Source organism: Anolis carolinensis, chromosome 4 (genome assembly GCF_035594765.1).
Source record: "Anolis carolinensis isolate JA03-04 chromosome 4, rAnoCar3.1.pri, whole genome shotgun sequence".
In the NCBI taxonomy this organism is placed as follows: Eukaryota; Metazoa; Chordata; class Lepidosauria; order Squamata; family Dactyloidae; genus Anolis; species Anolis carolinensis.
Window position 1 is genome coordinate 165,407,830 of NC_085844.1, and position 27,780 is coordinate 165,435,609.

The 27,780-nt window shown below is 39.8% G+C and overlaps 1 protein-coding gene across 2 annotated transcripts in view; it reads left to right on the forward strand.

The window, feature by feature from the left end:
• The first annotated feature begins 2,312 nt into the window (after positions 1 to 2,312).
• negr1 (neuronal growth regulator 1) overlaps positions 2,313 to 27,780 on the forward strand; it is a 695,685-nt gene continuing 670,217 nt past the window's right edge. Inside the window, exon 1 of one of the 2 annotated variants that reach the window (XM_062978156.1) lies at positions 2,313 to 2,929. In XM_062978156.1, the coding sequence (XP_062834226.1) occupies positions 2,754 to 2,929 (176 nt within the window). In that variant the 5' untranslated portion in view covers positions 2,313 to 2,753. The remainder of the gene's footprint in view (positions 2,930 to 27,780) is intronic. The other variant, XM_062978157.1, reaches the window with a different exon arrangement.

The following is a 27,780-nucleotide window of genomic DNA, read 5'->3' on the forward strand; positions in this document are numbered from 1 at the left end:
CCGCTCCTCATAGGGCTTGTTCTCCAGCCCCTTAATCATTTTAGTTGCCCTCCTCTGGCCACATTCCAGCTTGTCAATGTCAACATCTCCCTTCAATTGCAGTGCCCAGAATTGGAGACAGTATTCCAGGTGTGGTCTGACCAAGGCTGAACAGAGGGGTAGCATGAGCTCCCTGGATCTCTAGAGTCTAGACGGTGACACTATACTCTTATTTATGCAGGCCAAAATCCCATTGGCTTTTTTAGCTGCTGCATCACATTGGGAGAATTGAATACCACCAGTTCCTTCTCCCACTGAACCCACATTTCAGGCCCTAAAGGCTCCAATTCACTCCAAACTGGGCTTTGCCTTCAGCCTGCAGTAGCTGAGCTGGCAGCGCGTTGCTGGGAGAGAGCCGAGTGGAGTGGTGTGCATCTCCACGTGCTCCGGCCTGTGTTCCTGTGCGCGCGCCTGCACGTGAAAGATGAGGGAGGAAAAGAGATAAGCCCAGGTTAAAAACAGCCACTTGCCCGCTCTTCTCCCCGTTTTCAAAGAGAAGAGCGGGGGGAACAGACCAAAACACAGTCAGAATGGGCGAATTGCTAAAGTTGCCGTCCCCCCCCCCTTGTTATTGTTGTGGAGGGTAGGGAAGAATCAATTTAAAATAATTGAAAAGTTGGTGATGGAGGAGAAAGAGGATGCGCCGTTCTGGAGAAGAACGCCGGCTCGTCGTCCTGCTCTATCTATCCGTGCCTGTCTGGCACACGCCAGCTGGAGTCGGTGTCTTTAATCGGGCGGCAATCAATCAATGCCTTTAATTGCCTTTTGCTGATCTTGCCGTCACTAGGGCAGTTCATCTCCCTCCCCACCCCCCAAACTACTGGGATTGAAACTCTGCATGTGTGTGTCTGTCTACAACTTCTGCCCCAATCCACCATGTGCGTGTGTGTATATATATCTATATTCCAGTGTTTTGGGGGGGGGGGGGGGGGGGAGATGTAGTGCATACAGGCACACACACACACAGGTGTAGATATGCCAATGTCTAGATTGAGGAGAAGTTGTGGAGAACATATATGTGGAGAACATATATGTGTGTGTGTATTCCAGTATTTGGAGGAGATGTAGTGCATACACACACACAGGGATGTGGATATGACAGTGTCTGTGTTGAGGGGAAGTTGTGGAGAATATGTGTGTATATATACATACATCTCTCTCTCTATGTGTGTGTGTGTATTCCAGTGTTTGGGGGGAGATGGAGTGTGTACACACACACACACACACACACACACACACACACGGGTGTGGATATGCCGATATTTTGTTGAGGGGAAGCTGTGGAGATTGTGTGTATGTGTGTTTCAGTGTTTGGGGGGATGTAGTGCACACACACACATGAATATTGAAAGTTGTGGCGAATATATGTGTGTGTGCTCTCCAATGTTTGGGGGAGAGAGATGTATTGTATACACACATAGGGGTGTGGATATACCATTGTCTGTGTTGAAAGGAAGTTGTGGAGAACACCCACGTGTGCGTTCATTTTACTATATTTCCTCAACTCCCCTCCAAATACATACACGCACGGGGAAAGAGGCTCTGCTACAGTGTGTGTCCTGAGGGGAGATTGTGGAGATTGTACTGCGTGTGCATTAATTCCACTATATTTCCACAACTCTCTCTCAGACACACACACACAAGCTGTAGCTATGTCAATATGTGTGTGTTGGCAAGTTGTAGAGGATAAATAGAATATTAATTCCAATATAAAGAGTACACACATGGACATACGTTTTGTGAATATGCCAGTGTGTGTGTATGTTGGGAAGGTGTGGATGATATACATGTGTGTATACACACACACACACCAATTATATGTGTGTGTAACCCCCTCTACATTCCAATTATATATGTATATACACGCATAAACGCCTACACACACACAGAGTGTGGCTATGCCATGCCCTGGTGTGTTTTGGGGACAAATTGTGGCTGTGCCAGTGTGTGTGTTGGGAAGTTGTGGATCATATACATCCCAATTATATATGTGTGTTGTGTGTGTGTGTGTGTGTGTGTGTGTGTGTACACGCATAACCCCGTCCACACAGTGAGAGAGTGTCATGGATATGCCATGGTGTGCTTTGGGGACAAATTGTGAGAATATCTACGAATCCCACGCTACCTGCCCAACTCTCCTCCCTCCTTGACAGGGACAGACCCCCTCATCGGCCGGGCAGGCACCCCCCCCCCTTCCTTTTTCCCTCCCGCTTCGCTCGGCTCCATCATCCCCACCAGCCAGCCCCACCAGCCAGCAGGACAAGTTGCTACGGAAACGGCTGCATGGCAACGGGCTCCGAGCCTGGGGTCCGTCTGCTGCTGCTGCTGCCTGCGCTTCTGCCTCCTCCTCCTCCTCCTCCGCCGCCGCGTTGCTGGCTGCCTCCTCATTCTCGGGCGCGCTTCCCTCCTCGCTAGATGGTGTGCGAGGCACCCGAGACCAGACACGCTCCGGACGCGGCGAGAAGCGCGAGAAGGCAGCAGCAGCAGAGAAGGGACGCCGGGAAGGAAGGCAGGCTTGGGCGGGAGGGTGGCCGCGGAGGAGGCGAGAGCAGCAGCAGGAGGAGGAAGGAGGAGGAGAAGCAGCCAGGCGTCGGATCTATCGTACCCCGCGCGCCTTTGGCCCCTGGACCCAGGAAAGAGGAGGAGGAGGAGGAGCACGAGAGCCACCGCCGCCCTTGTCGTGAGGAGCCGGAGCGGAGCCGCGTCGGGCAGGCATGGACATGATGCTCCTGGTCCAGGGCGCTTGTTGCTCCAACCAGTGGCTGGCCGCTCTGCTGCTCAGCCTCTGCTGCCTGCTGCCTTCCTGCCTCCCCGCCGGGCAGAGCGTGGACTTTCCCGGGACGGCTGTGGACAGCCTGGTGGTCAGGAAGGGGGACACGGCTGTGCTCAGGTAGGACCCCTTTTTGTTTTGAATGGGGCGCGGGGGGGGGGGGTTCTGCGTCGAAGTTGTGCCTTTGTGACCCCCCCCCTCCTCGCGTGGAGGAGGAAGAGGAGAACTAAGAGAGGGTCTTCCCCCCTCCCACTTCGCCAATAACGGGCCTCTCTTTCCAGGTGTGGGGTTCTGAAGCTTAGAGGAGCAGGAGGAGGAGAAGTCTCTCTCTCTTCATCCCTCCATTCAAAATGTCCCTCCTTTTCTTTCCTCACATGTGAGGGGCTCTGTTTAAGAGTGGAAGAAGAGGTCTTTCTCCTCATCCCTCCCTTCAACCATACCGTCCCCCTTCCTCCCAGGTGTAGGGCTCTTAGAGAAAGAGGAGAGGAAGAAGAAGTCTTCCTCCTCACCCCCTTCTCCTCAAAATGTTCCTCATGTGAGGAGCTCAGCTTAGAGGAGGAAGAAGGAGAAGTAGAAGAAAAGGTCTTTACCCTCACATCCTCTTCCAAAAAACAACCCCTGCCCCTTCTTTAATCCCCACATATGTGGAGCTCTGAAGCATAGAGGAGGATAGGAAGAAGAAGTCTTGCTCCTCAACCCTCCCTTCAAAATATCTTCTCCCTTATATGTGAGGGGTTCAGCAGTATAGATGAGAAAGGGAAGAAGAGGTCTTTCTCCTCATCCCTCCCTTCTGCAATCCTGCTCCTCTTCCCCCAGGTGTGGGGCTCTTAGAAAAAGAGGAGAGGAAGAAGTCGTCTTCCTCCTCATCCCTCTTCCTCCAAATGTTCCACATGCGAGGAGCTCAGCTTACAGGAGGAAGAAGAAGGGAGTGGAAGAAAAGGTCTTTACCCTCACATTCCCTTTCCCAGAAAAAACCCTGACCCACTTTAATCCTAACATATGTGGGGCTCTGAAGCTTAGAGAAGGAGAGGAAGAAGAAGTATTGCTCCTCACTCCTTCTCCTCAAAATGTTCCACATGTGAGGAATCACATGGGAGGAGCTCAGCTTAGAGAAGAAAGAAAGGGGAGTAGAAGAAAAGGTCTTTACATTCCCTTCCAACCCCCCCCCCCCGTCCCTCTTTAATCACCACATATGTGGGGCTCTGAAGCTTAGAAAAGGAGAGGAAGAAGTTTTTCTCCTCAATGTGAGGGGTTTGTAGCAGGCCCTCAAAGGGAAAAGTGCTGAAATAGTCCCCAGAGGTCCTTAAAATCTGTCCCTCAGTCTCATAGTGAGGAGTCAGATAACATCTTAGTATCCTCCACCCCCTTAAAAATTAGCCAGGAAGAACTCCCTAGAAAGGCCCTCCATGATATTAAATGACCCTTTAATACCCTTCCTATGAGTCCCCCCTAGAACTCCTCCCCTCTGACAAATACAGAGAGCTGACTATCCCCCCAAGGTTTATTAGCCCCTCTAAATCCAAGGAGTAAAAGAAAAGGTCTTTACCCTCACATTCCCTTCCAAAAAAACACTGCCCCTCTTTAATCCCCACATATGTGGGGCTCTGAAGCTTTCTCCTCAACCCTCCCTTCAAAATATCTCTTCTGCCCTTATATGTGAGGGGTTCAACAGCTTAGATGAGGAATGGAAGAAAAGGTCTTTAGCTTCCTCCCCCACTTTGAAACAAATGTCCCCCTTTCCCCCACAGGTGTGGGGTTCAGAAGCTTAGAGGAGGAGGGAAAGAGGAAGGAGGAGACCATTCCTCACACACACACTTGTGGGGTTCTGAGTTTTGAAGGAGGAAGAGGAAGAAGAGATTTAGGAGAGGTCTTCCCTCTCACCCTCCCTTTGGAAAATTCACCCTCCCTTTGGAAAACTTACCCCCCCCCCAGGTTAGTGGCTCAGAAGATAGGAGGAGGAGAAGGAAGAAGTCTTTCTCCCCACTCCTCTTTTAGAAAAAATGAACCCCAACTCCCTTTCTCCTTACCCCTCCTTAAAAAAAAAACCTACCTTCTCCCTCCCCCCTGCTCTGCAGCAAAATGGGCCAAGCTCCCCACTTGGCACAGAGACTTTGATTTGGTTATAGGGCAGTGGAGGAGGGTGACAGGAGGAGGACCCATCCCATTTCCAAACTACCCATTCAAAAGGACACACTTTTCTCTCCTCCAGTTAGTGCTCCTTCATTGCTGCCCCCACTACCCTAGCCTCCCTGTAGATACAGCCTTCTTTTTTGCTGGCTTTCTTTTTTCCTCAGTGGAATTAAAAGATGCCTCCAATCCTCACCCATTTCCTCTGCCTCTCCCTGAAATGTCCCACTCTTGATGGATCTTCATGCTCAACTTCGGAGGCATCTCCCTTGGCTGCTTGCTCGGTGGGCTCTGGAACACTTATCGAATGTAATTGAGAGAGAAGGAGGAGGGAAAAGCAGAGGAGACATGCAGGAAGGTCTCCCCTTGGACTTCATTTTTTGCGCTTCCCCCTAAAGCATCTTTCTCACTCTCCTTGTTAAGCCTCTGAAAACTGTAATGGCTCATCGGAGAGTAAGCAAGCTCACCCACTCTCCTCCTCCCTTTCCACAGCTTTATGAAAGCAAAGCGGCTGCAGTGCAGAATGAGCTTTGGCAAAAATATTCCTTCTTTTGGGGGGAGGGAGGGTGAAGTTGGTATCCAAAGCAGATATGATGGGATGGGAGTCATGTGAAAGACTCCTTTCTTCTCACCCGCCTCTCCCTTCTCTGCCAGTCCCATCCAGATGTTTGCTGCATTAGCACTGACAGTGCAGTTTTACGCAACTGAGTCCTGTGCTATGGGATACATACGTTTCACCCGAGGTTCATTCAGAGCTCCAGCTTTAATAAGCAGCCAGTGCATACCTAGCATAGTATTTACAGACCTTATCCAGGAGAGGTGTTTCGATTATATTCTTAGGCTGGTTCGAAGTGTTTTGAAAAGCACCCATCTATGCTGCAAAATAAAGTGACATAGGTGCTTTTAAGAACACAGATTACCATTTGTCTTGTAATGGCAGAGCCCCGTGCCTAATGAGTTGTCCTTTTGAAAGGGTATGAAATAGCATACAGTTTGTGACAGAGGAACCCAAAAGGGGTTTCTGTTCCCTCCCATTCTTACTTCAGCAGTGAACAAACACAAATGGGTTTCGCTTGCTTTTGGAATGCTAAGTTTGTTCCTACAAGTTGGAATGGAAATCACTGATGCTTGACTTCATTTCCTTGGGATAGTGCCTGATGTTTGTAACAGGATCTGCAGTACAACCTTTCTAATGACTGGATATAGCACTGTTCAGCAGTAACAGTTCACTGAGGATACAGATAAATGCATACACACTACTTAACATCCTTAGTGTTTTTCCTGATGCTTTTGTTCAGTAGAGAAACCACACTACAGTTTATAATGATTGCAATGATATACTTGCATTTAAAAATATCTCTTTACTACAGGAAGACTGCAGATACACAGCAGTTCAGCATTTGCCTCCTTACTTTTAATGCTGTTTGCCGTCCATACAGTAGCAATCCATTTGGGTAGTACAACATTTGCTTATTATTAGCAGTTTTTTATCTGTGTGATTCTATCTGATGCAGGTTTGTCATATCTTTTACTTTAATTTGTATTTCATCAGTACTATCCTTTCAGCTTAACTTTCAGTTAATATATTGCCAAAGACAGTATTGTGTCTTGCTGGGGATAATTTGAATTGACTTACTATTTACTTTTGTATTATATACATTGAGAGATAGTATCTGCGTCAGTTTTTACCCTGACCCATGTGGTCATAAACTGGGTTGATTGTCATTGATTGACCAGGTTCATCAAAGAACATAAGGAGGTTTGCCTTTGCAGTATGTTGTCAACTGCAAAATAAAATGCCTAAATACAGCACAAGAGATTTGTTCATTGATTCAAACTATGGCATAGTCAGCCCAACCATATTTGTTTTCATGACTGTTCTCATGTGGTAGATGCTGGGAAATATCGAGTGCCTATGCACCACTGCTTGACATATTTTCCATTGGTAGTTATATGCTGTAGTTACACTCCATGGTTTTAGAATAAATTGGAATGTACTCTTCAGTTTTCTTATGCGGTACTGCAAACAGCAAGTATATGCAACCATGCCTATTCTGTCTTTCTGTATTTGCATTGCTTCCAGTGTAAAGAAAGACATATATCAGAGTTGATGAGCTGAACTTTCCCATTTACATTTGAACTCAGATGAATACTAGTGATTGCTGAAAGGGGAGGGGGGATATTCTTCAACACACACCCTTTACATTTTAAAACTGAGCAAGTAATGGTGTCTCTTGGTGGTTAGAAGTATTTTTTATCCCTCGAAAGTTTCCCCCCTTAGGCCTGTGTATGGAGGTAAATACGTTACACATAAATGCACCTGTAGTTTTAGGGTCAAGCAATAATTTTCATCTTGTAAGATGAAGGGGCTGTTTATAAAAGACCTTTTTCAAGAAAAAACAACAACTGTCAATAGGACACCTTATATAATGTTAGCATAAAAGGGTATGTGTTTGAACTACTGGGTGGGGATACCAAAGGTGATACTAAAACTGCTGGAAATTCTACAACAGTTCATAAGGAAGGGCACATTTTGCACAAATATGTATATTACCATTTGTATTCATTGTGAGAGTAAAGTTTGCATTATTTGAGCCAAATTTGCAATGTTACTACATAGGAAATGGAGGAACAACTTGAACATCAGATGTTGACTCTCCCATGCTTTTTGTAATGATTACCCTAACAAAACAATCCACAGCTTCAGTGAAACCACATAAAACCTGAATCACTTTAAATGAATGACATTATGTAAAAAGCTGCTTTTTAAATGTCATATCAGGAGAGGCGTTTTCCTCCTAATGGAGAGAGGAATGGTAACAAGTACTTCCAGTTACACTATAGTAGATGTTTTGGACTAGCACATGCTGCATTGTGTGGAGTTCATATTATATAATTCCCCAACATTATAGTTGTATCTCATTTCCATACAGTTATAGCATCTGTGACTTATTCTTCTGGTCTTTAGTCAGCACTTTGGTTGCTTAATCAAAGGAAAAGCATGTTAAAATATATGATAAACAAGCACTATATTTATCTAGTTGCTGAACTTTTGAGAAGCTTTAGCTGGTTGACATGTTGGCTAAGATCCAACAAGTATATGTCATGGTATATGAAAGCCAGATGATACTGGTAAAATCTGCTGGTGTGTCATTGTTAGCATTCTCACCCCTGATGGGTGAGAAGGGCGGGGTAGAAGTGATGTAATAAATAATAAATAAATAAATTCTAGCAAGCATGACTTTAAGTTAGTCATCATTCATGAATTCCAGGGCCAAACTTTGACTAAAAACTGTGGTAACCACTTTGTGACTTTTCAGTGCTCTGTGTGCATGTTGAGGGGGTATGTGATAGAATAAAGGCTTTAAGCAGAATCGGGTGAGATCCTATACCAAGTAGAATTTATTGGCCTCTGAGGGAATAGGGTTAGGGTTGCAGACACTTTTCAGCCCAGTCTCCATTTGGCCCTCATGCTATTACAGCTTTAATTCTATGTGCGCTTAACTTGAGTAAGCCTTATTGAATATAATAATGTTCATGTCAGATCAAACATGCCTCAGTTTTATCTGTTTAAAGATTTTCAAGAGAGATGTGTGAACGGTTGACATGTATTAATATTATTATAAATATTATTCTGGAATTGTGCAAACTTTATCCTAGCTGTCTGTACATTTTAAACATGTTGAATCTACCTGTAAGCTCTGTTTGAAAGAACATATCTTTTAAAATAGAGATACTCTATAAGATATTCCCAGGTCCACAAAGTGAACCATGACTTTTTAGCATATTGCATGATACAATTGATACAATTAATTCTTGCAGTCCCAACAATAGAATGCTCTGAGAGATTAGACGGTGTTTTGAGTAATGTGATAATGGTGGAAGGGAGAGGGTTCTTGTTAGAATTTCTTGTATGAGGAGTGTGGCTAGATTTTCTAATTTGTTCCAAATTTTTATTCAGGCTGACCCCATTGTCCTCTGTTTACTTCAGTTATATAATACCCTGTTTCCCCTAAAATAAGACATCCCCAGAAAACAAGACCTAGTAGAAGTTTTGCTGAATTGCTAAATATAAGGCCTCCCCCGAAAGTAAGACCTAGCAAAGTTTTTGTTTGGAAGTATGCCCGCCAAACAGAACACCAGAGCACGCAGGATCGGTAAATGTATGTACCATAAAGTGGTGTACATGGAAATAATGGTAGTAACAAGAAATTCTTGATAGGATTCACAGTTTGTCTGGTTATGCTGGTTTGTGATGACAACTACTGTCCAGTATATAATAAATGTTCATTTTTTTGTTCAACAATAAATGTGAATTCTTCTTCATGGAAAAATAAGACATCCCCTGAAAATAAGACCTAGAGCATCTTTGGGAGCAAAAATTAATACAAGACACTGTCTTATTTTCGGGGAAACACGGTAGTGTAACCATCATTATGAATGCCATGTAGATATCCTTTCCTATGTACCCATAATTAAACATAAGGGTTGATGTGTTGATTGCTTTTGTTTGGTTTGGTTAATTTTAATTTTGTATTAGTGTTATCTACTTCCAGCATTGCATATCCTGCTACCCTTGTCATTTGTGAATATATTTTGCAGAGTTCAAAGCTGCCTAGGTAAAGGTTTTCCCCTGACGTTAAGTCCAGTCATGTCTGACTCTGGGGGTTGGTGCTCATCTCCATTTCTAAGCCGAAGAGCCGGCGTTGTCCGTAGACACCTCCAAGGTCATGTGGCCGGCATGACTGCATGGAGCGCCGTTACCTTCCCACAGGAGCGGTACCTATTGATCTACTCACATTGGGATGTTTTCAAACTGCTAGGTTGGCAGGAGCTGGAGCTAACAGCGGCTGCTCACGCCGCTCCCAGGGATTGAACCTGGGACCTTTCAGTCTCCAGCTCAGTGCTTTAACTCACTTCGCCACGGGGGCTCCATTCAAAGCTGCCTAGTCAGCTTATATTAACCAGGCTCACTTCTTCAGACACAACATGTGGATGGTGGGAGTCAAGAGCAAAACATAGGTGTGAAAGTGCTGGTAAGGCCAGCAAGTGGGTTTCCACTTCACCTCTAATTGGTGATTGTAATTGTGGAAAGTTGAACTGAGCCAGGCATTCTCTACTCCAAGGACATTGTGTAACAAGCAAGAAAATTTCCCTCCCAAGGAGGAAAAAATATAAAGATTGTCTCCTTTCAACCTTCTAAACACTGGCTGACCTGGCATCCAGTAATCCACAGTGCATCGTCTCAGCTCACAGCAATGTGTTGCTGTTCAGGGATCATTCAGTATCTAGGCTTGTTCTCTCCAATACCTTGACCATCATGATGACAGACATTTTTCTAGATTATATAGAACTAAAGTTACATACATGCCTCAAAACATTCAGTCCAGATACCCAGTCGTCTCTTCAGAGTTCTTCTTGGTCATTTGTTTTTGGTTGTTTGAATATAAGCAAAACAATGATTTTCGGCCCTATAAATAACATTAATTTTGTATATTACACTTATGTGTAGGAGCCATAGTAAAAGGCTTTGTGTTTTCTGTTGCTTTACCAATCTAACCTAAAATGGGGGCTCCACATTTCTTTCAACTGCATGAATGGTAAACTCCTGGCATATAGCTTGCACATTTCTGTGATAGAGCAAATAAGGATGCTTTATTTTGGAGATGTAGATAAACAGAAGATATGAGACACTTGTGCTTCTTATTATGCCTGTAATCTTTGGATCCTCTCTCAGACTGCATCGTTATACAAATCTACCTGGATTATTCTCATTAAACTTACTTCTTAGCAGATATATTTAGGATTCCACTGTAACTAGTAGTACTAACTGAAAATTAATTCAGCTTTATTAGTGAATATCATGAATATTGGTTTGATGTCTTATTTCTGTGCTTCTGTAATATAAATCCAAATGACTGGTTCTAGACTCCACAAAAGCCTCTCTTTCTTTCCATATTTTGAATGAAATTGTGATTTACATAATGACCTTGTTTGACTTCCTTCATCAAAAATGAAAACCACAGATGCAGACACTGAATTATTTGAATACAGTGACATAACTTCTTAAGACATCCCCTAAGGCATTGAACAGAATTTAGGCTAGGCTGTTTATTTCAACAGATTTTGTTTATTACAAGAATAGCTTAACAAAGATTGGGTAAACTTAACAGTTACATTTTTGAAATTGGATAGACATTCTCAAATGGGCCTAAGGCTTGTTTAGAGGACACACAGTGCAGTCACAATGATGTGGGTTACCTAGAAAAAGTAAAACTGAAAAATATTCCATGAAAATTTACAGATAATATTTCTCGCGCTCTAAATAATGTCATCTCATTTACAAAATTTGATTTAAATTTATATAAAGACACATTGTTTTATGTAGATGCTGTTTTGTTGGAATATTGGTAATACAGTAAAGAGAATAGCATACAGCTCACCTAATAAAAATGGACTGTATCAGAAAGGGCATTTTTAAAGGACACATGCATCAAGATAGTTCTCTTAAAATATTTTACATTAACATTTCTTTTGCTGAGGTATAGCTGTAGTACCTGCAGCTTAATTCTCTCTCTCTCTTTGCTCTACGAATCAGTTCCATTTTAGGTTAAGAATAACACCTACTGTAGATTAACATTTTATTGCACTGAAGCAGCGTTTGTCAAACTCTGCTCCTCCAGGTGTTTTGTATTTCACCTTCAACAATTCCTAACAGCTGGTAAGATGGCTATGATTTCTGGGAGCCGAAGACCCAAAACACCTGGAGGAGCACAGTTTGAGAAACATTGCTCTAAAGCAGTGGTTCTAAACCTGGGGTCCCCAGATGTTTTTGGCCTACAACTCCCAGAAATCCCAGCCAGTTTACCAGCTGTTAGGATTTCTGGAAGTTTATGGCAAAAACATCTGGAGACCCTACTGCACTAAAGGATGGCTGTAAGCCTGTGGTTTATCTTGACTGCTATTATTATAAATAATAAATAAATAAATAAATATTATAAATAAGCTGAAAAGCAGGCTTATTTTGTGAAATATAATAAGCTTAGTGGTGTGTTCTTTTGCTAATCTATTCATCTGAGTTATTAGAGTTTATTCATGCTTATCTCCTAATAAGACAGTGGTTCTCAACCTGGGATCCCCAGATGTTTTTGGCCTACAACTCCCAGAAATCTTAGCCAGTTTACCAGCTGCTAGGATTTCTGGGAGTTGAAGACCAAAAACATCTGGGAACTCTAGGTTGGGAACCACTGTAATAAGAATGATTAGAATTCCATATTTAGCCTATGTAAGATCATTGAATATAGTGTAAGAGTCCAGACAATGGTAGATAAACACACACAGAAATAGTGTGGAACATTTTAATTGAAAAACATAGCTCTGTAAAATTTTCTGGAGAATTTTCCACCCTATATCTCTCTACAGTTATCTTCACAGAAGTAGTGGATATGGGTCTCGGTGCCCCTGACTGGGAACTCATCTGGGAACACTACATGTTGAATTCCATGGTGCTACGAAACTGGGATATAAATGTACTAAATGTTACCATACACTAAATCAAGTGAGAAGAAGAAGTAAAATTATTAAATGGCGCAGAAATAGGAAAAAAATCATTGAAATTCTTTCCACATGCTTCCTCACCTTTTTGAGGATTATTTTTCATTTTGCATAATAAGTTAAAAAAACACCTTTGTCCTTCTTCAATTTTTAAAAAAGAAAGATGTGCTCAAATTAATCCAGAAAATATCTATCTCTACTGTATTTTCAGTCAGAGAACTGCTCCATCTAGTTATTTTCTACATCCTGAGAGGTGAAACTGAGGTCCTCAAGATATGCTAGGTTACAATGTCATCCTTCAGCATTGCAATACCTGCCTATCAGTGATGGGAGTTGTACCCTAATAACATTTGGAAGGACATACATTCCTTATCCTTGAACTTTTATCCCTGAACTACACCATATGGCGGTGACTGACCACTGCTTACCAGGCAGAACAGGAACTGAACATGAAACACTTTGTATCTAAACTTTGTGCTCTGCCCTGTTCTAAACCCTGTAAAATTTTTGTGCAATTGGACAAATGAAAATAAATAATCTGGGTTTGACATGGGACTGAAAGGAAGACTCAAAAATTAACAAATGTACCAAAATACATATTGATTTGGAATACAAATACATTGGGTTTGAGAGATATAGAAATAGAGAAGATAATTTACATGTGAAGCAATCTGAAGGTTACAAAAACTGTGAAACTGCAAGGTCTTGGATATTTGAATCGAGAATCAATATAAGGTTGCCAGTTGTATAGTATTGACTTTTATTCATAATAGTTGAATAGAAGCTTTGGACATTGGGTACAATTACATGCTAGATATAGTAACAGAGACAAATGATTTAGTGAAACAGGTTTGTGTCTTCTTTCTGCGTTTATGGCTCATTACATTAGAACTTGGAAGTTTAACTGTGGGACTCAGAGGTCTTCCTTCTCAAACTGTGAAAGAAAATGGTGAACTTATTTAGGAGATGGCATAATACTGTAATTTTAATGTCACAAGTTACAAGTGGTAAAACCTTTGCCAGAAAATAGATATGGCTTCAAGTCCTGAGATATTTGACTGTGTCATTTCAGCTGTACTTTACCTCTGCTGAGATAAATTGTTTCTTTCTGGACGACACAGATAATTCACTCTTTGTGGAAAAAAAAAACCTGACAGAAATGTAATTGTGGCAGTCCCCTTCCACTTGTAAACCAGTTTTTGCCTTATGTGTTAAAAAGTCTGGAGGCTATAACCAAAGCACTATGGCATATAAGGAAATAGATATTTTTTCTGACTAGTGTGAAATCTTAAACTTGAAGAGAAATCAAGCGTAAGGTTTCCAGCTCTTTATTCCCAGTCCTGGTCCTATTGTCCTGTGTTTTGAACAAGCTCTTCCCTTCCCTTGCTATTTTCAATAGGCCCACTTTTTGTTTCTGTGATGTTCATTGACATATTTTATTATCTTGGATTCTCTTTTTATTCTGGGCTTGGTCCCCATGTAAGCCACCCTGAGTCCCTTCAGGGAGATGGAGAAGGGTTATAAGAATAAAGTTGTTGTTGTTGTTGTTGTTGTTGGTGTTGTTGTTGGTGTTGTTGTTGTTGTTATAAATGGTGTCCATCACATAATCTATAGTAAAAAAAAATTCTAATACTGTTACTAAGAATATCCAATTATTTTTGGTTGGATATATTTTCTATTTTGTTCTCTATATCTATAGCAGAACCTTTATGGCTGTACTTCACACATTGGGACAGGCTGTGGTGCAGCTAGTTAGTAGCCAGCTGCAATAAATCACTACTGACAGAGAGGTCATGAGTTCGAAGCCAGCCCACATTGGAGTGAGTGCCTGGCCATTAAAAAAAAAATAGCACAGCTCATTGTTGATCTAAGTGACCCGAAATGCGAGGAGGCTAATTTAACTAATTTACAACACCATAAAAATCATCTAGCAGCATGCAGAAAGGAATGAGGAAGCAATCCATCAAGGACTCAGTGTCACAGTGGATGATGAAGCAGCAGCTCTCCCTGTGGCCGGAATTGAGCATACCCTTATGAAGCCTGGAAGCTGGAGAATGTTTAATAGCCTCTGTGTCTTTGTCTCTCTTTGTCTGTATGTCTAATGGCATTAAATGTTTGCCATGTGATAAAGGGGGAGAAGGGTGGATTATAAATACCATAAATAAATAAATAAACCAGTGGAAATTAGCTTTAATCATCAAACAGATGTGTCAGCTACCTTCAATATTCATAACATTCACATGTATAAAATATTTATTATTGCAACATAACCTTCAATAATAAATATTTTGTGAATGTTATGGATATTTAAAGTAGGTGACATTTCTGTTTGTGGCTTTACTTCAGATCCAATGCTATAGGAGTGAAGTTTTTTCACTGTATATTCCAACAACAGTCAGCATCTAATCATTTGTAGTTATGGTTGTCTTCTTTCTGATGCTCCTAGATATATTTGGTGCTGTACCTATTTTATTTAATCTTTTTTCAACTGCAAATCAATTTCTTTTTAATGGGATCAATTTCTGTACCCTAGTTTACATTTGTAGAATCGTTAACAATGTGAGCCTTTTTGCAGATCTTTCTGGAATATAAATACTTTTTTTGGCCACATTTAGATATTTAAAGTTAAGAAGCTGTTTATGGAAGATTTCTTCATTCCAAATCTTTGTCAATTCAGATATAAACACCTGGCCTTTGAACCTATGGTTAAATTGTCTTCAATATGCTCTTCAATTTATTGAATTAAAAAAGGGCAAGGATTTGAATGATACAGTACGAAAGGTTTCCTAGCCAGAAAATCACTTGAGTAAAGAAACGAGTTGCTTAGCACTGCTGTGGACATCTCTCTTGAAATTTTGCTAAAGATAGTTGGACAGTCTATGGAAGAAAATCTGCTTGGAACTGTAAGAAATTGCTCCCCTTGGGAATGGGCTGCAGCTCAGTCAGGTGTATACGCTCTGAGGTTCAATATCTTCTGCCAGCATGAAGTCTCCGAGATTTAATGTCAGCCTTGACCTGCCCTGCCTCCATTTTATTTTTGAAAATTTGTCTTTTTAGTGTAATAGCCTCCATTTAAAGAAGGGCACCATGTTTTATTAATAGGAAGATGTCTAAGAAAATGCAACTTTTAGTAACTCTAATTAGTGGAAATGAATATGAGGAAATGCAATCCAACTATATCTGATGGGACACACATTTCTTTCTCCTGTTTAATAGTCACACAGCCGCTATAGAGTCAAGTATTCAAAATTTGTATTATTGGTTAGAAGTAGACTCCAGCCTTTGAAGTTTCCTTTGCTATGCTTTTCAGTTTCAGTTGAGTGCTCCACCCAACCAGGTACAAGACCTTTTTTTCTCTCCCAGCAATTAGAATAAAGAGTTTGTTTATTCTGCAGTTGTTATGATGAGCAGAATAGAACTAAGCAATTCTTACTAAAGGGTAAGAAAAGTCATAAGGGATATGCAAAAAATATTTGCCTTAAGTGAGCCATGACTATTTTAAAGCACTTGCTATAGTAGCTATTTTTCTTCCTTCTGTTGAGTATATGATGTCAAATGAGACAGTGCCAGAGGAACAGAAAGAGTGTTGTTCCCTCTACAGCAGTGGTCTCCAAACTACGGCCCGTGAGCCACATGCGGCCCACTAAAACCATTTGTCTGGCCCCCGTCCTTCCTCCTCTGCCGAGGAAGGCATGTGTGCACCTTTCCTGCCACCAAGAAAGGCTCACACTGGGTGAGGGAGGAGGGAAAGGCACCCCGTGCGTGCCTTTCCCACCTCCTCCCTCGCCCGGTGCACATCTTCTAATGCTTTGCTTGTGCTTTTTATTACGGCATCTTATTTTTTATTTTTTTATTTATTATTTAGGGGTGCTTTGCTTGTGATTTTGGTGCACAAAGGCCGAAGGGGGTTGGACTAAATGGCTCAAGGGGTCTCTTCCAACCCTCTTTATTAATTATTATTATTATTATTATTATTAACAACATTGAGGCTGCGTGGCCATCTGTAAGGGGTGCTTTGCTTGTGCCTTTGGCACACAAAGGCAGAAGGGGGTTGGACTAAATGGACCAAGGGGTCTCTTCCAACCCTCTTTATTATTATTATTATTATTATTATTATTATTATTATTATTATTATTTAAAAAACTATAGTCCGGCCCTCCAATGGTCTGAGGGACAGTGAACTGGCCCACTGTTTAAAACGTTTGGGGGGCCCTGCTCTACAGATTGCTGGCTGGCCACCTAGGCTGTAACTCCGACCTAATTTCTGATTTTCCCAAAGTGTGCAGCTCAGTATAAGGTTTTTTGGGATTTCTGGTAAGAAAAAAAAATCAATCCAGTAACCAGTAAAAATCAAACATTGAATCATTTTCTACAATTAGTTCTTGTTCATCTATCAGCAAGTTAAAAAACCCCAAAAATCAAAAGTTGAACTATCAAATGATAATATAAAGATCAGGAACACGTCTAGAAGTTCATAAACACCTCAAATCATTAATTTTTCTCAGTGTCCCTCCCTAACCTGTAGTATGGACAACTTTTACTTTGTTGTTTAGTGCAATCAAAAATTGACACAACAAATTCAACATCAAAGCCAAATTCGGGGACAAAACTTATGCCAGTCATTCAGTTGCTGGTGTTTATACTAAATTTCTACCAACTTGTTACATATCTAGCCCACTATATAAATCAGCACATTCTCTGCATGGAGGAACATGGGGAAAATCCTTGTCTTAAAGCCCGTAGCCAGGGGAGAATTTTTAGCGAATAACGAAAAGTAGCATAACACAAAATTATTTAAATTCTATTACTCATTCTATATTTTACATAGACTTAATTAAATCAAATTTCGATTTTAGCAACAAAGTTTCAAGTCTAAAAAAGTACCTGAAAATGACTCTTAATGGGTAATTTAGTGGTTACAAAAGAATACCACAATGCTTGTTGGAAACACTTGAAAACGGTGTCAATACACTTTGATAGAAATCAGGCTCCATCAATAAACTACAGTGGACACTCAAAAGTGCAAGTCCAGTCAGTCTTTCTTGCTCCATTGTGCTTCTTATGTATGTTTTCTAATGTTTAAGAGTTTAAAATGACCTTTCATTTGTAGCTGTTGACTCTGGCAATGTTGCTGAAATCTGAAGAAGTTTCTTCACATTCTGAAAAAACTGTATATCACAGACGATATATGCTTCCAGTGCATTTGATGGTTTTTCTGCAGGTGTAATCTTTTTCTGTTTTCTACACCATCATAGTGCAAAGGTTCTTCACAGATAATAGGTCCTGAATCATTGCTCCATCTTAAAACCAGTTCTTATTAGCCACAAAGGACAATAGTTTCCATAATTGGCAGAAGTTTCTTTCCATTTTCTTCTGCTTTCTTACTTCCTTTATCATGATGACATGTTACATCAAGACATTTTCCACTGTGAATTAGCTAGAGGTTTTCAGCCAAGCACAAGTTGTTCTGATGGTACTCTGTTTTTGTTTTTTTTTTGGTGTCCATTGAAGACTTCTCTTCCAAACACTACACAGTACTTACAGAGTGCACCTTGTACATGGCTAACCAGGGAAATCTGTTGAACTATTTGGGTTGAAAACTTAGATGCTTCTTCTTACCCACAGGAAATACATATCCTGGAAAATGGAGTCTGTGGATTTTGCACTAAGTGAATTTTCACTTGGTCAACAGAAAAAGTTCAAGATCTAACTATGACACTGCTTCTTGTCTTTGCTCCTGATCCTTGGTTTCTTTGGCAGGGCCTGGATTAGATGAACCAGTGATAGACACCTCAGTTTCCTCAGCTTCTGCATGTTCCGGGGTCTTCATCAGTACCAGTTGCTGCAATGGTTCTCAACCTGTTTGGTCTTCAATATTTGGCTTTGGCTTTTTTGCCATGAACTCAGAAATGTTCAGTTGCTTTGATAGACATTTAGGCAACTTTTGGGGTTAGGTGGATGAAAGGAAACACTAACAGCACCTAACAGGGCTTTATGTCTCAGAACAGCAACTCAAGCTAGCAGACGATTACACAGTAAGACAACTGTGTTTGAAATGACCCCCAACTACTTTCATTCCTTTCTTTTATACCCCAGTGGAAGGAGCAAGAAGCAAGAAAGCTCTGAAAGGGGGAAGAGCAAGAGAACATTGATATGACTACTTCCAGGTGTTTTTATATATATTTCAAAAACTATTAAAGGTAATTACATGGGATAAAACAAATGAAACTACATACATGAACTCTATAATCGTATTCCAATTTCACAAAAAATGTTGATTGGAATTAGAATTGCAGTGTTTTGAAAGATTACTTATACATATATTTTCACTTTCAATTGAAACATCTAAAAATCAAGATCTGTGACCCACACATATTTTTTTTACATTTTTAGAAACTACATAAAACACCTTTAATCTGGTACCTAGTTATTCAAAAAATACTTGAAAAATTATGAGAAATTAAAGTATAAACTTTTAAAGCAAGCACAAATTATCATAGTTGTTCTATAAATGGAAACATCATAAATTGTATTAAACTTTAGTTTTTCTTATGGAGTGTAACCTGGGGTGTCTGATTCTTGTGTCAGTTTTAGTGAATTATGTTGTCTTCATGATAAAGATGTTGATTAAACATCTGTGACATCAAAACATGGTCATTTCCACTTTGTCAGCTATTGCTTCTATTGCAAGGTAGGTAATGATAGTGTGACAAATTTATCAAAATTTGATTGAGATAGTGATTGCAGTTCTGGAGGAACTCTAATTTTTGCTTTTCCTAGACTTAGCATGGGAGTTTGCTTAACCAGTTAAAATTCATGAGTAAAAGAGGGGTTTTTTTAACCAGAAAAAATTCAGGTTAAACCAACCCCCCCCCCCCCCGCGCCGCCGCTCCACCACCATCAACAGCTTGCTTGCCTTTTTCGTTCTTTGTACCTGGTCTGGTTGTCCTGCACAACTGTGGGACGTGTCTATAAAGCTAATCACTAATTAGTAATATTGCAATGAGAAATTGAAGACTGCAAATAAATACATCATGACTCCCTACACCAATCATGGGCAAACTTCGGCCCTCCAGGTGTTTTGTATTTTAACTCCCACAATTCATAACAGCCAGTAAGCTGTCTGGGATTTCTGGACGTTGAAGTCCGAAGCACCTGGAGGCCAAAATTACATCACCTGCAGATGTCTGAAACTTTAAACATTGCATTCAAAATTTGCGGATGACTATATGCCTTCTTTTTGTATTGGTTAGGTGATTGCTGCGCCATTTCTTCAGACCAAGAGGCCATTGAATTGCCCTTGTATTTATTTTATACTAGAATAAGCAAATTGCAGTGTCTTAAAGGCTACTAAAAATAAATGTGTGGTTAGGAATGGAAGGTTGTCACATTTTGTACAAGAAGTGCTTTCAGGACAAAAGGATTACTTTGGATTTTTCAATTGCTTTTCCCTTATTGCATGGTATAAGTGTCAGTGTCCTAAACCCAAGCAAAATAGGAGATTCAGCCTCAGGATTAAATCTGCCTGATCAGCTGACGTGGTTAAACAGTTTGCATTATTCCCAAGGACTGTAGAAAATGAATTACACTGTTTTTAATCCTATAAAGACAGTGAAACCACGCTCTGTGTCACCCTGCTTCTCTGAGAGGAAATGTTTCTGGCATTCCAGTGTGTATGCACTTGCAGTACCATTCAGACATTTCAGCATTTGTGTTTTCCTTCAGGCAAACACTGCTCATGAAGAAAATTTACAGGATAATTTTTGACAGAAGATTCTGCGGGTGAGAGAATCCCCCTCCTCAGGAATAGGCAAACTGCCAGTTTTACTTTTGTCTACATTTTAATTTTCTGAATATTGGTAAATTAAATAACAAAACAGTATGAATTCATACTCGTCCTTGTTACCAAACTATTTCATTATAAGTCTGGAAAGAGGGTACTATTTGACTGTTTTATTTGAGACTTCAAAAATGTAGGTCATTTTCCGTTGTCATGACTATTAATGTTTATACCTCAAAAGTCTGTATTATCCCTCAGATGGCAGTCAGATGACTTGCTGTGTATAACATGTGTCTAGGTATAGTAATATTAATAAACTTTTGAGTGATGGTATGTCAGAATTCAAGCTCTGATTTCATTTCCATCTCTTACATCCTTGTTTGTTTTAGAACATGGTGCAGCATGAGCTGTTATCCCTTGCAAATCCATTTAGCCATCTGTACCTCTGTGCTGCGTCTATCTCATTCTGGTAACAGCAAGTCCCTAAGCATTTCCGCCCCCTCCCTTTAAAAAACCTCCACAGTATGAGTAAAGCAGAATTCTGATAGTAAATAAGAAACAGAAATACATTTCATCTGTTATCCTGACAAAACTGCTATAACTATTGTATAAGCTTCTGAATGAATAAAGGTAGATGATTTTCAGTGGTTTATTTTCATTTGCCTTTCTATGGGAGCTTCATGAAAGCCCAGTTCATGAAGGTTCTGTGTTGGTACTTGCAGCACTTGTATTACTACTTCTCATGAAGTCATTGACATGAACCTAGGGAATTATGTCAGCTCTGCCTCCAAACATCCCCATACATCTGAAAATATGCTTGACTTTCATGTGTTGAGCACAAACTTTTTAGAGGGCATGGTATGGATGTGTTTGCTTGAACACAGTTGTAAAGATTCCATGGGTGGAAATTACGCCTTACTAGACCTCCCAGGCACAGGAGTTTTATAACAAGTCTCATGCTTACAAAGACCATCATGTTCAATATGTGAATGCTTGTGATGTAGGTGTGTGGATAGGGGCAGAGCCTATGCATACTTCTATAATACTATGTAACACAATTTTGTTACTGGGTTATAAACACCATTTCCTAATTGGTTCTATCATACCAACGTACCATACCATTAAATGGGAATAACACTTTCAAACCAGGAACAGAAAAGATTTCAACTTTTGTTACATAGTATAATCCCTTTAACCTTACGGACATTAAAGCCAACGCCTGCATGGAGCGTATATGTTATGGTTAGAATCTCAAGCAATAGTGTTCCTTTTCTCTTGTCATTCCCATTTTGAGCCTTCACAAAATCTATGGTCCAAGTGGACAAGCATTTATATGATAAATATTTTAATCTACAAACTATGCTATAGATCTGTCATATATTTAATGATAGTTTCTTCAACTAAGTTATGTTGGTGACTCCAAAGTTATAGAATTGCTTTCCGCTTGTAGTGAGAGGCTATGAATCTCTGGCTATTTTCTTTTTTAAAGTATTGCATACACTTTTTAAAAATCTTATTTATTTAATCAGGATTATGTCCACCTAATTAGTGATGGGTATGAAGATTAATAAGTGGCTTCAGTGATGAGTTCTATATTTTGAGTTGGCACTGTTTCTTGTATCTTGTGGTGTGCTTTATTTGACATCTTGGAAAGTGTTTTGAAAAGTGACCAGTGTGTACATTCATTTATCTAGATTAACATTAAGAATACTATAGCCAAGGTTGTACACACTTTATATATATATATATATATATATATATATATATATATATATATATATATGCGCGCATGCCAAGCCTGTTGTTTAGGATTAAAAACTTTATTCTGTTGAACTGGTAGATCAGTTGGTCAAAGCTTTAATTGCAGTTTAAAGAGCATGTCCCAATTAATTGAAAGGAGTGGAGACTGAAACATGTGCCATTCTACAAACTGTATAGGATGTGCCAGTTTTATTCTCTCTCCTTCTTTGTTATCATATTTATTGCAGAAAAGGTGGCACTTCTCCAGTTATTGCATCCAAAGCTAGCAGATGCACTGCTTTTCAGGGAGAAACCATAATGACTTTTTTTCTTGTAGAATTCAAAGACAGTCATGTTAGTTGGGAATATCTGTATGTAAAGTGATCCTTTAGCACCTTAGAGATGAACTGATTGCTCTTCTACACTAACACTATAATGAAGTTCATAGACAACTTGAGTCCTTGGTGACCACAAAACACGCACCACCACATGCAACACTTTAAAAAAGTCCCAGAAAAATCTGAGTTCAGCCAAAAAATGTGCTACATCTGATCCCTGTGTGTCCCAAATTCAGGGTGAAGTCAGCTTTAGAAAATGAGGAGTGTATTATACACAGCTGTCCCTGCTGAAACACAGTAAAATATCCCAAAGGGGGTTGGTAATCAGGGCGTACTCCAGATTGGGTCTTATCATTTGTGGGGTATTTTTTTAGTTCTGTCCAGATTTCCATATTGAGGAAAGAGGAAACATGAAAGACACTCTTTTCTTTCAATTATAAGCTTTTCTGTCACTTGCCTTGTTAGAAATTGGAACAATGGAAAGGATATCTAAATTCTGTAGGGTGTCAAGACTGGATGTATCTTTTCCAGTTGATTGATTAAAACTCATTGATTTGAAGATGACAGTTGTTACATATTCATTTTGCATATTCATACATAGCACTGTAAGCAGCTCATTCTGTCCTCTATCCACAATCAGAACAACAAATGTGTAAAAAACCTAAATTTAACTTCATTGCACTGTCTTTTCTCTTTCTGTCAATAATCTACCAAGAGTTTTTCATTCCTTGTATCATTAGTTTTCCAAGGTAATCCTTCCCTGTTGGGGATTATTGCTTTAATACAATATTTGGAGTCTCAGTAGCAATAATTACAGATAATGAATGTCCTTTACCTACAGTAAATTTAACCTCTTAAAGGTGTATCAATTGAGCTACATATTGAGCTATTCTACAGTTTCTGCCAACACAACTGATTGAATTACTTAAACATTGCAAAATATTTGGTTTCCTACTGCTTAATATGTAATTATGACTGCTACTTTGAATAATGGAGAATGAAACTATGTTAGGGGAATGAAAATCTAATAATGAAAAGTAAGCTATTTGCTTTTGGGATTGAATGTTCTTGTTCATCTAAACATTTTGATTGAACTTTACTTCTTAATTTTCGTTATGAATGGAAAACAGTCAGTGTGAAAATCCTCTATGGATTAAAACACCACCTATGAAGAGTTCCAAAAGCATCTTCCAGTTAGATACTAATGAAATTTAGAAATAGGTTTCACTGATTTTAATGTGCTCTAATAACATGCAAGTGCTTTTAAGATTGCAGCCTTAGGCAACAATGCAAATTTTATTTCTTCTAGATTGTGGGATTCCTTATATAATAACAAGCTGCTTAGATGTACACAAACAGCATCAATATTAAATTAATCAAGCCCCAAAGATGTAATGAACGGGTGTTTAGAAAAGAAATGGGATGAATTTGAATATAGGTTGGGGAATAAGTTTGTGTATGGCCAGATGATATTAATGTCTTGTGCTTGAAATTGTGCTGTCAGGTGCTTCTAACTTGTGCTATATCTGATCCTCCTTGTTTTTATCTAATTGGGGAAAGGTGGGGAAGGAACCAGATCAGTGTGCATTCCTGTAGCTGATGCTTGTCTCTGGAAAGTTTCCCCTTCAGCCGCATCTACACAGCCATATAATACTGTTTGAACTGGATGACATGGTCAGACTGAACTGCATTAAACTGGATTATATGAGTCTGCACTGCCATATAATCCAGTTCAGTACAGTTAATCTGTATTGTGAAATGAAGTTATATGGCAGTGTAGATGGGGCTGTCCTTTCCTTTTCTCCCATGGTTTTTGTATCCCAAGGATGGGAAAAATGTAGCCTATAACTCACATGTGGCACCAAGTTCTTTTTTGCAGATGTAAGGCCACTACAGTCAACCTCCGAAATTCTACACTCTCAATATTTAGAACTGGGGAAGTAAAAAACTATCCGAATAACAACAAAATGTAGTCTTTTCAACTGATTTGCTTCACAGCACCTTGTATATCCAACCCACCTTCCCAAATAACATTTTTTGTGTGTGAATACTGAAGTAATGCCATCTCACTTCTGGATTTGCCAAAATGCCTCTTTGTGACCTGCTGGAGTTGATGTAAAAATTGTCTTCCTGCTCCTGAAACAGTTACTGTCCTCTGTTGTAACTGGTGCTTGGGTCTGAGGGCCCTTCTACACTAAGATAAAATCTGAGAGGAAGCAGGTCATTTGGACACCTCAGGTAAAAAGTGAGACCGGTCTCATATTTTGGGCCTGTCTAGAAGGGCCCTGGGAGGTTTTCCCCAACCTACAATTTCTCTTGTCAGGAAGAACATGAAGTGGATGGTAGTTCTTGTGGTTACCTCCTCATCAGAGTTTAGTGGTAATGGTGAGAAGTTATATATAAACTATTGGTTTTCCATTTGAGAAGATAAGACCCTTGCTGCTTTTTTCCCCCCAATCTTTGATTGAAGATGACAGGGGCATTCAATTTTCTCTTCTCTTTTTCCACTTGGAATGTGCTGGAAGAATCATAAAATCATAGAATAGTAGAGTTGGAAGAGACCTCATGGGCCATCCAGTCCAACCCCCTGCCAAGAATCAGGAAATCGCATTCAAAGCACCCCTGACAGATGGCCATCCAGCCTCTGTTTAAAAGCCTCCAAAGAAGGAGCCTCCACCCCAGTCCGGGGCAGAGAGTTCCACTGCTGAACAGCTCTCAGAGTTAGGAAGCTCTTCCTGATGTTCAGGTGGAATCTCCTTTCCTGTAGTTTGAAGCCATTGTTCCGCGTTCTAGTCTGCAGGGCAGCAGAAAACAAGCTTGCTCCCTCCTCCCTATGACTTCCCCTCACATATTTGTACATGGCCATTCCCAGGAGGTGGAATTTGGGAAATGAAATATCCCAAACCCTTCATGTCCTGATTGGGATTGATCACAAGTTGTATTATATACACATGCTGCAGATTTCCCTCTCTTGAAATAAGGGAAGTTCATACACTAAAAATGTCATCAACCAAAGGAAGGAACATTTCAGATGTTCCTTCAACACCCCTTCTAAAAGCACTGTGACTGGATAGCACTGGCAAATAATTCCTAGATGGGAAGAAAGAATTCTTATACATAATACCGCCCTCATCTATATCCTTGGGTCCTTCTACTCTGTGATTCAATGCTATGGAATCATGGGAGTTGTAGTCTTAAAAACTATCTGTGCCAAAATGTTGTGGTGCTTCACCAAACTCCCATGATTCCATAGCATTGAGCCAAGGCAGTTAAAGTAATGTGAAACTACAACAATGCAATGGTCTAGAATAGATGCACTCTCTGTTTCTGTAGTCTAATGCTTCTTCATGGAGTGATTGGGGCATATGAAAATGTATCAACTTGACCCAAAAAGTGAAAACATTCTTCCAACTAGTTCTGAAACATCAGGACCTGTTGGCTTAAGTTCTGAATAATTTGCATTTCAAACCCTTCACTTTGGAATTAGCCCACTTTGGCTTAGAATGGATGCTGTGTTCAAAGTGGATTCACACTCATAGTCTAAACACGTAGTATTATTTTTTTTAGACTGTTGTGATTGTGCTCAAAATAGAATATATAGTTGGCCCTTTATAACTGTAGGTTTAACTTTTTAGAGATTTGATTATTCGTGGATTTAATATGTGCTCATTACGAATCTCAAGGATGACTCTATGGTCAACTTCAAGTGAAGTTGCATCTATACTGCCACTGCCATATATATACTATTTCAAATGTTATAAAAGAAGATAATTTTTCAGGCATCCAGCTGACCCAGAGAACAATTTCAGTTGTTTCTGATTTGGCAAAGAAAGATTTGAATCCTCTCCAATTTACTCTGAATCCAATAAGAAAATAAATCTGTCTATCCCATTACAAGTTGTACTAGGACCAACATGTACAGATGACAAAGGGGTCAAACTCTTTATTATATCTAACTTTATCAAATAATTTATGTGCTTAACCATCTTGTACAAGACATGTAATATTTGTATGACAACAACATATGATGCTTCTCTGTAATTTGGAATGATCTTTTTTAACTGAAGAGACCTGTGGGATGGATCCTTGTATTTTCCTTCTTAATGGAAACTTGTCAGCTGCATAATCTGGATGAGAATGTGAATGAAAAAAACTGGGTTTCTTTAATTCACATTCTGATCCAGATTATGTGGTTGACAAGTTTCTACTCTGGAAAGTCTCCGCATGCACCCCAGGAACCATGGAAAAGAAATGTGCTGAACTGCAAGCAGATGGTTAAGCACATACATTATTTGATAAAGTTTGATAATACAGAGTTTAACACCTTGTCATCTGTACATGTTAGGCCTGGTATATCACATGAGAATCAGCAATAGAGCTCAATTTCAAAACAAAAAGGTGAAAGAGATTTATTCTCATGGAGAGAGGGAAAAGGTGTTTGTTTGCCTTCATGAGAAAGCCAAATCAGGTTCCTTTATCCAAATTTTCCAGAGGTGGCACTGTTTACATGAGAGCAGCAGCACATTTTAGCCCTGATTTCAGCTTTTCTCCTGACTTTTTAAACATGTGTTTTCCATGTGGATTCGCATTTCAGTAAACATTAGAAGTGTGTGTTTTCTAGCCACTACCACCCTCCATGTAATCCAAATTATTCTGGGTTTTACAGCATGTATAGATGGGGCCTAAGTAGTGGTCTTTTTCACTCTTACTGAACATCTACATTTCAACTAAGTAGCCAATGTTATTATTTAATTGCTCATCTAACTTAGAATACAGAATAATAGCCTGCCACCTAGTTTATTTCACAATCTATAAAAAACATAATGCAGGTTGAGCATCCCTTAGATCCCCAAATCTGTGATCCAAAATATGGTACTCCAAAATTATCCACATGGATGGCTAAGATAGTGACCGTTTTGCTTTCTACTGGTTCAGTAAACACACACTTTGTTTCATAAATAAAATTATCAAATCTTTTATATAAAAGTATCTTCAGGCTATGTGTATAAGGTATATAAGAAACATAAATCTCAATGATATCTCATTTTGGACATATATGCAAAAACAGGTATTCCAGAACCTGAAAAAATTGCAATCAATAGGACCATATTTCCTAAGCATTTTGGATAAGGGATGCTCAAATTGTAATTAATAATAGGCAGCATTAAATATAAATTGCATGGTTACTTCCCCTGACTTAATATATATGGTACAAATTATTCCTAACATTGCAAACTAGACATCCCATTGTTCTTCTTTCAGGCATTTTATATTAGCTCATGTCATTTTCATAACTTTGTTCAACATTTTCTCTTGTTCCATTATAGAGTGCTTCTAATAAATTATAAAGTTGCACCTTATCCCTCACTTTATTATTCTTGAGCACAATGAAGATAGAGTATCTTCTAATAAAGCAATAATTTCCCTGTCTG